At 36.7% G+C, this 12,222-nt stretch overlaps 1 protein-coding gene and 1 long non-coding RNA gene across 3 annotated transcripts; both read right to left on the reverse strand.

The window, feature by feature from the left end:
* Positions 1-534: 534 nt before the first annotated feature.
* On the reverse strand, positions 535-6,528 carry LOC131440302 (uncharacterized). Of its 2 annotated transcripts, none has more exons than XR_009231372.1 (4): positions 6,266-6,528; positions 5,417-5,449; positions 5,093-5,340; positions 535-1,490 (listed from the first exon to the last, which is right to left on the reverse strand). It is a non-coding gene; the product is annotated as an uncharacterized LOC131440302 (long non-coding RNA). The 2 variants fall into 2 exon arrangements; XR_009231373.1 differs by lacking the exon at positions 6,266-6,528 and adding an exon at positions 5,946-6,255.
* Positions 6,529-8,250: 1,722 nt separating this feature from the next.
* Positions 8,251-11,645, reverse strand: LOC131440304 (bifunctional 3'-5' exonuclease/ATP-dependent helicase WRN-like). Its single transcript, XM_058611456.1, has 3 exons — positions 11,530-11,645; positions 9,838-11,473; positions 8,251-9,686 (listed from the first exon to the last, which is right to left on the reverse strand). Exons 2-3 carry the CDS (start codon positions 11,470-11,472, stop codon positions 8,316-8,318), a joined length of 3,006 nt encoding a protein of 1,001 aa, XP_058467439.1. The 5' UTR covers position 11,473; positions 11,530-11,645; the 3' UTR covers positions 8,251-8,315.
* Between the last annotated feature and the right edge of the window lie 577 nt (positions 11,646-12,222).

Consider the following 12,222-nt stretch of genomic DNA (forward strand, 5'->3'; position numbering starts at 1 on the left):
AGCAATCAAAAGCTTTGCGTCCGATGTTCGGGTTTACTGGGTAGTAGAGTTGGTCGGGCAAGCAATTTCTTAAACCCGAACCCGAGCCGAGTGGAAAATTCTTCCATGGAACAGCAAGACTGTCTCCAGCGATGTCAGATCTACGGAAATCTCCGTAGATCTACGGATTCGAACATTTTCTACGGATCTACGAATCCGTAGACAAAATCTACGGGAATTGGATTTTTTCTACGGAAATCTACGGAAATTAAAATTTATCAACGGAGAACTACGGAAAAAAGTTTAGTCTGACGAGCAAAAAAAAAAAAGCTTTTTCACCGTGAGCGCTTCCGAGAAAAATTCCAATCTACGGAAATGACACTACTACTATCTGGCATCGCTGAACTGTCTCTGTCGAAAAGGCAGTACACAAGGTAAGAATCCCTCTCGCCAACCGCCAAAGTGTTCAGACCGGGAAGTAAAACAGGCTTGTGAATTTGAGCGCGAACGCGGAAGATTTTTTCTTTTTGTTGTTCACTGATGCATTAGTACACTGATAAAAATTTGTACGATCGATTCATATGTAAACAGCAATTCAATTTAATGTGCTTTTTCATTTCAATACAAAACCAATGCCATTTGTTTCAAGATTTCATGTGCAAATTCACTAAGATGCAAGATCAGATTATTTTCTATATACCATTGATGTGTTTTTCCTTTGGATGTGATGTGTTTTGCTATTGAATTGAACTACATGTGTGAAACACTTCATTTTCAAGTGGAAATGAATACAGCACAAATGTATGTGCAAAACACTTGATTCGGTCAACCGTGTTTCAATTGAAATCTATATGAAAAACAATGTGACATTCATATGAAATACATATAGAATCTGGAGGTAACGATATATCTTATCATTTTTATGTGCATTTTAGATAAATGTAACATGATTTCCACTAAATATCAACAGGTTTTACATTCATTTTAGGAGTTGAATGTATGTTTTCATGAGTTTCATGTGTTCCACAAGTAGTGATAGCTCAAATGCTTTGCACATCATGCTAGCGTGCAAATTATTTTCAGTGTAGTTGAAGGTGTAAAATAGTGGCTGTAATAAGGAATATATTAGTGAAAAGACTGAATCTCCATAACATTGTTTTTTATTAGATATTAAGGCAAGTTTCTAGATTAATTATTATTCGTTGGAATATATTACGTAGTGCAGGGGAAACTGAAATATATGATAGTAGATGAAGAGGATTTAGATGGCGATGGTCCTGAATTGGTAGGAACAGAAGCCATCTTAAAAGAAAAACGTAAGCTTACCCAAAGTGAAAACGATCCAAAATATGAAGATAATTTTGACGAAAAGCGTATTAAAATAAATAAACCGGTGACAAATCAATATAACTCACGTAGCATAATGAAAAGACAAATAGAAGCAGATTCCAATCGGAAATTACTGAGTCCTACGCCAAAGCCAGAGATACCAAACGACATTCCGGAATGTTCTGGAAAGAAAAACAAGAAACAAAAAGACAAAGACAAAATTACCAATGATGAATGGCAAAAAAACACAATATTCACGACATTCATAATCGAACGAATCAAACCAGAAGGCACCGTAATTTCAAGGGACAAAGACGAAAAAGAAAAATTTCCACATCCTATGGAAGTGGCCAAAATGCTACAAAACATAGGAATAAAGAAATACGTTGAACTTAAATCAGTCGGTAGAGGGCGAATGCAGATCACATTCGAAAAACCGAGAGACGCAGAACAACTTGTAAATTCTAAAATACTAAAAGAGAACTTTGGATACACTTTTTTTGTACCGACTCGTTTCAAAGAAACCATCGGTGTAATACGAAATGTTCCCCCCACATTATCAGTAGATGAAATTCTCAATAATATAAAATGTGAAAATATTACAATATCAAAAATAGAAAGAATCAACAAAAAAGTTACTGAAAATTCTTTTAAACCGACTTACTCAGTCAAAATTTTTGTTCAAGGTCAAGAATTACCAAAATCTGTGAAAATATACGGTATTAATTCACATTGTGAACCATACATTTTCCCCCTTAAAACCTGTACCAATTGTTGGAGATATGGACACAGAAGCAACTTCTGCAAATCAAAAGAACCAAGATGCTGTAAATGTGGTCTTGAACACAAAGAAGATCAATGTTTGACAAACGACTTAAACTGTGTAAACTGTAAAGGTTCTCACAAAGCATCAGATAAAAACTGTCCCGAAAGACACAGACAGGACAAAATCAGAATGGACATGGCAGTGAATAAAACCAGCTTTTTCGAAGCCTCCAAAAAATACCCCAAAAATACAAAAGTACAGTATAGAATGGAGTCAGTACGAGACTTCCCTCCACTAGAACAACCCCCAAATGGTGAACCGAATAATAAACCAGATATACAAAAGAAAACGAAAAACATAACACAACCAAATACATTCCCTATGCCAGATAAGATCATAGATATCCCACATAACTTTATACCAAATCCATACAAAGTTTCAGACACAGAAGCTATTGTGAATCAAATTAAAGAAGATTTAATTAGACAATTCAACCTTAATAACATAATGACTAAAGTGAAATATATACAAAATATAATAATGCAAAATATTAACAAAACAGAAACCATAGAACAAGATCTATTACTGATAAATATAAGCAATCATCTAAATGACATTTTAAACCCAAATCAACCAATATCAAAAAATTAACAAATCTCAGAAATCGATCAATAAACGCTTTGCAAATATTAACTTACGACATCCCCACAAAATTAATTCTTAAAATTAGATAATGTCAGTACAAATAAACAGAAATCTAACAATATTACAAAATAATGTTACTAGCATTAGACCCGCAGACACTAGAGAATTGGTAAAAGAATATCTGAATAGGGGAAACATAGGCATAGCGATGTTTAGTGAAATATGGTTAAAACCAAATGAAACATTCAAGTTCACTGGATATAATTTCCTTACGGAAGTTAGGCCGCTAGGATATGGAGGAGTAGGTCTTCTTATCAAAAACGATATAGTCGCTAAAAAACTACCATTACCGAATCTGCACCCAATAGAAATAATAGGTATAGAAACCAAAAACACCACCCCACAACTACACATAATTTCTATATACATACCACCGTTACCTATCACTGCCAATGAAATAAGGTCACCCTTCATAAGACTCTTAGATATAATAGATAATTTCAAAGGACATACAATACTAGCAGGAGATTTTAATGCACACAATCAAATATGGAATCCACATCAACAAAACTGTCCCAGGGGAGAAATGATAGAGCACCTGATCGAAAACAGAGACCTTATACTATTGAATGATGATTCAAGTACTCTGATAAAACCACCGAATACCACACCATCGACAATAGACCTAACGTTTGCTACATCTAGTATAGCAGGAAAAATTGAATGGTCCATAATAAACGAAGATTTCAATAGTAATCATAGAATCATAAAAATAGAAATAGAAAACACAATACCGAAGTCCCATTCAATAATGCATATAAATAAAAAACAAGCGATCAACAACTTAAATCAATTGCAACCTCAAATGATCCACACACCAGAAGATATTCAACCAATAATAAATGAAAAAATAGAACCATCAAAATACTATTCAAACAAAAACACACAAAAAAATCCAAAGCCATGGTGGACCACGGAAATAAAACATCTACTACAACACAAAAATGACAAATTAAAAGAATTTTTCCAAAACAAAACCTATGAAAATCTTATTTCGTTCAAAAAAGCACGAGCAATATTAAAAAAAACAATACGCACTGAAAAACGAAAAAGCTGGAATTCACTTATAAATTCAATCAACCCGGAAATGAACCAAAAACAACTATGGAATACAGTAAAAATGATCAACGGTGGCAGACCTACCAAAAACAACCTCACTTTATTAAACAACAAACAGATAGCAAATGATTTCATGAATCTTAACTTCCCACCCATTATCAACGAAATAGAATACAACCCAAAACCAACAACCAACGAAATGAGCATTAACTTCTTCGAAACCCGCAAAATCATTAACGCAAAGAAAGATCACTCAACGCCAGGTACAGACAACTTTTCATTTTATATGTTTAAAAACCTTAACCTATCTCTACAAATACACTTCCTTGAGCTCCTAAACAAAGTCCTAATTACATGCAAAATACCGGAAGAATGGAGATCGATTAGAATCATACCGCTATTGAAACCAGGAAAAGACCGATTTCAAGCCTCTTCTTATAGACCATTATCAATGATCAGTATACTATTGAAAATTATTAACAGCACAGTTAAAATAAGACTAACAGAGATTTTAACAGAAAATAATATTATACCAATCAACTCGTTTGGCTTCAGAAAACACACATCAGCTATCAATTGTGTAAATGCAATAGTTTCAAAAATTTATCAAGCAAAAAGAGAAGGATCAGTGGTAATTGCAACATTCTTAGACCTCAGTAAAGCTTTTGATAATGTAGACATTGAGATACTGTTAAAAACATTGGAAAAAGAAAATATACCAAACGACATAACTAATTGGATATATCAATATCTCAAAAAAAGAAACATGATTATAACTCTATCGGATGGAACGGAAATTGAAAAAACACAAATAAAGGTTTGCCTCAAGGATGTCCTCTTTCCCCTACACTGTTCAATATATATACAAAAATAATTCATACAATAGCTGAAGACGATGAAGAAATAATGCAGTTTGCAGATGACTTTACTGCAATCACGGCTGGACTCAACGTAGCATCAACAGCAAATAAAATGTCAAGATTTCTCACTAAACTGTCGATTGCATTCAAAAAAATTGGCATGAAGATAAACCCAGCAAAATCAGCTTCAATAATCTTTACAAGAAAATATGATCCTGAAATTATAATAAAAATTGAAAATAGCATGGTTCCAGTTGTAACACACCACAGAATCTTAGGTGTACAAATTGATCACAAGCTCACTTTCAAAAATCACATAATAACTACCGTAGCAAAAGCAAAAAATAAAATAAACATAATTAAAATGATCACCAAAAGACGAAATGGCGCTCACCCAGAACAAGCGTTAAAGATCTCAAATGCAATAGTCCGTCCACACCTCGATTATGGATTATCAATCACCGCAGCAGCTCCAAAAACTATATTCTCCAAACTAGAATCGATACAACACCTAGCAATCCGTACTTCCATGAGATTACTCCCATCCACGCCTAACCACGTAGTCCTCTTTGAAGCAGGTGAACTACCACTCAAATTAAGAGCGGAATACATCACATTAAAAGAAATAGCAAAAACAATGTACTACAAAAATAGCTCGATTCTTCATTCACTTTATTATATAATAGGATTAGAACAATTACCAAAACATACATCTTACCTTGAAAAAATAGCAGCACTCAATAACTACCACCTATATCAATTAAACAAACAAATTAATCCTCTTAACAATAAAAATGAGTTGCAAAGTAAACTAATAATCTGTAACGAAATAAAAGATCTGAAAAAGAAAAATCTGCCAATAAAAACACAAAGAGACCTGGTTAAATGCATGATAATTAACGAATACAAAAACTACTATCATTTATACACAGATGGTTCCAAAATCCAAAACCAAGTAGGATATGGATACTACGATCCTCAGAAAAAACTATCATTTAGTGGAAGACTTCAATCCGGTTTCGCGATAATGAATGCAGAAATAGTTGCTATGATAAGAGCACTAGAATATGCAACAAACCAACAAACAAACAATTTAGTAATTTTCACAGACTCTAAAAGCGCTTGTCAATCTCTTGAAAAGTTAGATAACAGCAATAACTATCTCATCACAGAATTTAAGAACACAGTATTAGCCCACAAAATTAAAAAAATACATGTACAATGGATCCCGAGTCACATAGACCTACTGGAAAACGACAGAGCAGATCACGCAGCTAAATTAGGTACAACAAGAAATATAACAGACAATAATAACCTCACATTAGGAGACCTACAAATAGTAATTCAAGATGAACTTTGGCAAATATGGCAGGACAAATACAACTGTATATCTGAAGAAAAAGGAAAATTTCACTTTGAACACTCCAAAACGGTAACACAAAAACCATGGTTCAAACAAACATGGATTAAACATCAACACATTAACACCACAGAAGCAATAGTACTATCCAGAATCAGAACAGGTCACACATCAACTAAACAAAAACTTGCACAATGGAATTACTACCCAAATGATCGTTGCGACTACTGTAAAATAACCGAAGACATAGATCATATTCTCTACTACTGCACTCAATTTGATCAAATCAGAAACACTTTCCCTGCATTACATAATAAAAAAAAACTGACAGAAATTCTAACTGAAAGAAATCCTAGCGAATATCTGGAAATAGTCAGGTATCTAAAAACAATCAACAAACATGTTTGAGAAAAAAGATAAAAATGAAAAATAAAGCAATGCCAACTAGATTACAGCCGCTATAAAATTTAAAAAGTACACCATAAACACTATAGCATTAGTTCGATACGATTAATTTAGCAACGCAATGGAAATACATCACAAGACCTGGCTTTATGGACCGATAGGTCTGAGCCAAAAGAGAGAGAGAGAAAAAAAAAGAAGGTAAGAATCATTTTCGGTTCGCAGCATCCGGCCGCGCACGGTGTTTTTGCGCATGGGAACTCGACGGGGAAACTGTGTTAAGGGTCGATCCGCATATCGGTCTCTTGCTTCGTGGCATCAAAAGCTGATCCAGTACAATACGTATACACAAACGCTGCCATCAAGCATGTCGGATATCGGCTAGATTGTTTCATTATTCTTCACTCTTGTGTGTATGAATGCTTTTATATATTTAAACTCGAAGTTTGAATATATAAAAGAAGGTAAATATTTTTATATGGTTCCATTGCTAGCTTAAAGCGAATCCTAGACCTCTTGTCTACCCATATCTCAAACTCCGCGACCTCTATGGAAGAGAATGATGAGTCGTCGTCCTTCCGGTAAGTAGGTGAACCATAGAGATGGAGAGGCCGGTAATGGTGGATGTCACGTTGCTCAATTTTAGGGAACGGTAGGGGAGAGTGTTCGGTTATCGGTACCCTTTTATTTGAGGCTCATAACTTCTGACATAATGCGGACATCTATATAATGGAAAGCCAAAGTCCCTAGCTAACAACTGATGAAGAAACTAAGCTGATTCATTTGATTGAAAAATTTTATTATCAATTTAGTAAAGTAATAATTTTTGCCATTTAAAAAAGGTGTTCGGTTACCGGAACCCCAAGAAATTTCGGAAAAATATAAGTAAAGAATGCAATTATTCAAAAGAAAACCGGAATTCATTCTTTTCTGAGGCGTTTTGGACAAAAGTCTTCACTGTCTGATGGTGACTTCGCCTTGGTTCTCTTGGCCGATGATTTGGATGGTGGCGCCTTTGCTTTGGTGTTGATTTGGCCGATTTTAGCCGGAGCCCGCAGATGCAGCTAGATGATTGGCCAAAACTTTGGCTTGCTTTATCTCGACAGCAGCCTGCAATTTTCACGATTTGTCGAAAAAATGGGGTGACGGCTACTGAACATCTTGGGGTGCCAGTAACAGAAAACGGTAGACAGTTTGAAAATGACAAAACAAATCTTTAATTGCGAAAATTTTAATAGCATCCGGTATAAAATCACGAAATTGATCGATTTCACCTCATACACATATAAACCACTCATCTTTCCGATTGATGCTCTTCAATTTATGATACTATAAAATAGTCCGAAAAAACTTTTGTGTTGATTTTCACGTAATTAAAATTTGTTTTAAGCGCAGCAAAAAGTGTTTGCTTCGCAATTCGGCACAAAAAAGAACGTACTCTTATTACACACACATGACATTTGTCGGAATAATGCTTTCTGCTTTCTGTCAAAAGTTACGGTGGGGTGCCGGCAACCGAACACCTTCCCCTATAAATTCACAATATCATTTCCTAAGCAACTCTCATTGGTCAATCTGCAGAAAATATGATGATATCAGTGTGCAATCCGCCAAGATAATCGTCACAACGCAACTCAACCGCTTAATTTCTTACACACGTTGAAATCACTACATGAATGTCTGTTCCCTGGAATAACAGTTGCCTTTTAGACGAAAGAACGAGTACAATAATTGGTTTCTCTGGTTTCTTATTCGTATGACTTTCAACTGAGAAAGAGGAAACAAATTGATTTTTCACGAATAAAACATTTATTATTAACTTGATTTAACAGTTGCATTTAATCGCAGAAATTGCTCAAGAAATCCTTCTCCTCGGTAAAGGCATTGCTTCCGTTTTTGCAATATCTTCATCATCGTCATCACTATCGTCGTAGATTATTTTTCTGTTAGACAACCTACTGCACGGTACTGCCGCACTGCTAGCCGTTTTAAATTGGAATGTGGGTTTCGCTACATCTACCACAGGTTCAAGCTTAGCCTGTTTACGTGGACTGGGACCCTTTGGTGGTTGTTCAGCGTCATCATCACTATCATCGTAGATGATACGTCTTGAATTGGAAAGTTGTTTTGTGGTAGCAGCGTTTGCTTGAGAGCTCTTAGCCCCATCAAAAGAAGCATCATCTCCATTAATGACGGCCTGTTCTAGTGCAGCAATTTCATCCAAATCGATATCCTCCTCATCGTCATCAATAGTGATGCTTCCGGGAATTGGCACTTTTTCATTCCCTTTCTGACTGTTAGTTGCTTTTTCACACATACGATCAATTTCATCAAAGCTGCTGTCTGCAACGGTTAGCTCATCCTCATCTTCATCACCCCAAAGGTTATCCGCGGATGGAACTGGCATCATTTTCGGAGCAGCTGGAGCAGCCGCATCATTTTCAACCTGGATATTATGTGATTTTAGATGGTTCCTCAACTGAACGTATGTCAGGACTAGTTTTATTTGATCGAATGTAACGTGAGGGAGGCAACGATTTTTAATGTCAGTTAACTTGACTCCATCCAGATTCGGTGGAAGGGTCGATTTGATGTGCTCAAACATTTTCCGATCAACGTCCACTCGAGAGAAATCTTTCCAACCGAAAAAAAAACCATGTTTAATTGCTTCGCATAAATGGCTTGTAACCGTCGCTTCAGCCAGACTTCGAAACTTGGCAATATCCGCAACTGAGCGGCCTTCTAACCACAGGTTCCACGTTGTCTGATGTGTGGGTGAAAATTTACCTTTCGCTAGAGGATAATGCTGCAGGGCTTGTTGGATGGTAGATAAACCATCTGTGCCATCGCTTTTCGTGGGTAAGTTCAACTTTTGTTGAATACAAGCCAAAAACTCTTTTCCAAACTTTTGGATTTTAATATCGGAGAATCCATCCAGTTTGGCACGTTTCATCTCATCCAAATTCAATGGCCTGGCAGTAGCCATCTGGTGAAGAGCTTGATTCGAGGCAATCATGTAAGGCATACACTCGTATGTGGTGGCAAGCTCGGACCGTTTCTTCAGTAGACTCTTCACCATGTCCTGAACAAGGTCCTGCTTTGGCATAGACGACTGGTCGAGCACTTGAGAAGTACTACTGCTGCCAGGTGGCGGTAACAGTTTAAAGGTCGCCTTTGGTTGGCTTTGGAAATCTACGAATGTATCGAACAACGGTTGCGCTCGTACCTACGAAAAGTGAAACTATTAGGATTGCTAAGGGGCATGTGAACTAATATTAGGCGATTTAATTGTTCAAGTCACGATCATTAGAAATCAGCACGTCCACATTGCATAACATTTTTTCAGCAATTATCCACTTATTCTCAAATATACTCACCAATCGAAGAGATTTGAACATTTCGGCCGTTGGCTTCATTGGCAGTTTCCGATTCGACGTTTCAAGCCATTTCCTGGCCGTCGGAGTTAGCTGAACCTTGTAAATTACCGCAAACTTGTTATAATTGTTGGGTAATTTAATCTTATTTAGAAAGCCCTCTCTTTCAAGTAAAGTTGCCAAAGCTTTCCACCAGTCTTCATCCCGTGACTTCCCGACTCCGTGTAGTGGATTTTTCAGATAGTGATCGTTCAATTTCTTACTTTTAGAACCACGCAGCAATGCAATTGGCAGCGCCACACCTGTTCCCCCGCCGAAGGCTTCGATAGCCTTTAGTAAATGTTCCGTGTCTTTACTAAAATCGTAATTTCCATTTTCGTCGATTCCCTCATATCGATCACTGTCTTTGACTCCACCAACCGTTCGGTCACAGTTATCACAGCATTGCTTTCGAGGATCAATTTTTACGTTGTTTCCCTCGAAATATCGCAAAATGAATAGCCGTCTGCAATCTCTAGTGTCCAAATATTCGTGCATTTTCTTAGACAATGCTTCAAGGTTTTTCTGAACCCCACCTTGGCTGTGTTCTCTTAAAAACTCGTGAGTTTTGAAATCAGCACGACTCCAAAACATAACACATTTCGACGGTTGTCCATCTCTACCAGCTCGGCCTGCTTCCTGATAGTAACTTTCCAAGTCTTTCGAAGCGCCGAAATGGATAACCAATCTTACGTCCGGTTTATCGATTCCCATTCCAAAAGCTATCGTAGCTACAATAATCTGAATGCGATCCCGGACAAAACTTTCGTGCACCTGTTGTCTCTGTTTCAGTGAAAGTCCTGCGTGATATGGCTCACAGTCAATATTTTTACTTTTCAACAGTTCTACAATCTCTTCCGTTTGTTTCCGGGTTAAGCAGTAAATAATAACACTACCTTCTGTGTTTTTGCTAAGCAACGTTCGTAAATCCTCCCACACACCAAGAGTACCCTTCATTTTGACGTGAAAAGTCAGATTGGGCCGATCGAACCCAGTGCATAGAACTTGCGGGTTGCGCAATCCTAGACTGGAAACAATATCTTCTCGGACGTTCGGTGTTGCAGTCGCAGTTACGGCTAGAATAGGAACCCGCGGACAAATCCTACGAATTAGACCCAGATGTCTGTATGCCGGTCGAAAATCGTGACCCCACTTGCTTAGGCAATGAGCTTCGTCAATCGCAATCAACACCAGCTGATCATTAACTTGCTCTAGCAGATATTTTCCCGCATCCCCAGTGACGTACTCTGGAGTCAAGTAAACTATCCGAAACAAGCCAGCCTTGATATCTGGAATGGGATTCGCTCTTTGTGCGGAACCTAGCAGACAAGCCGGTATGTTGCTTAAATTTAAAGACAGAACCTGATCTTCCATCAAACTGATTAACGGTGAAATTACGATTGTTAGCTTTTGGAGAAAAACCGATGGATATTGGTAGGTAAGTGATTTTCCATATCCTGTTGCCATTATGACGCAATTGTCTTGCCGATCCTCTATGATAGAGCGAATGATAGTCCACTGCATCGGTCTAAAATTGGAATGACCAAAATGAGATTCCAATGCTGCCAAGTGAGCCGTTGGGGGTTTGATCGTTTCCATACTGCAAAAAACAAATTTGATTCAATGAAACATTTCGAATTAAGGACAGAAACCTACTTCGTATATTGTAGTGTTTTATTAAATTATTTAAAAGCTATTTCGAAACACAAGAATTCATTCCTGCAACCGAAAAATTGCGCTTCGTGAAAAGGATCAACTACTCAACACTGTCAAAAACAAACACTAAAAAAATATATTTAAAATACACGCTGCAAGAAAAATAATCAATGCTGCGATTTTTTCTCTCTCATTTAAAAACTGTTTAATGCATAATCCAGTAAAAGTTACGTGTTTCATAGGTAGAATGTAGGGTAACAGAGGTATTTTGGCCACTTCATATATTTTGGCCCACCTAACAAACTTTATCGGTTTCATCGGATTTTATCGATGTTAAGTAACTCATTTTGCATCAATTTGAAGCTAATCACATTAAATTACCTACTGCGAAAGGGGTTTTTCAAGATATTACAATATTTGGTGGAAATTTTTATACAGTGGGCCAAAATAAAATCAATCCTAAAGTGGGCCAAAATACCTCTGTTACCCTAGTATATTCATATCACATTTAGGGTAACAGAGGTATTTTGGCCACTTCATATATTTTGGCCCACCTAACAAACTTTATCGATTTCATCGGATTTTATCGATGTTAAGTAACTCATTTTGCATCAATTTGAAGCTAATCACATTAAATTACCTACTGCGAAAGGGGTTTTTCAAGATATTACAATATTTGGTGGAAATTTTTAT

Source organism: Malaya genurostris, chromosome 1 (genome assembly GCF_030247185.1).
Source record: "Malaya genurostris strain Urasoe2022 chromosome 1, Malgen_1.1, whole genome shotgun sequence".
Lineage (NCBI taxonomy): Eukaryota > Metazoa > Arthropoda > Insecta > Diptera > Culicidae > Malaya > Malaya genurostris.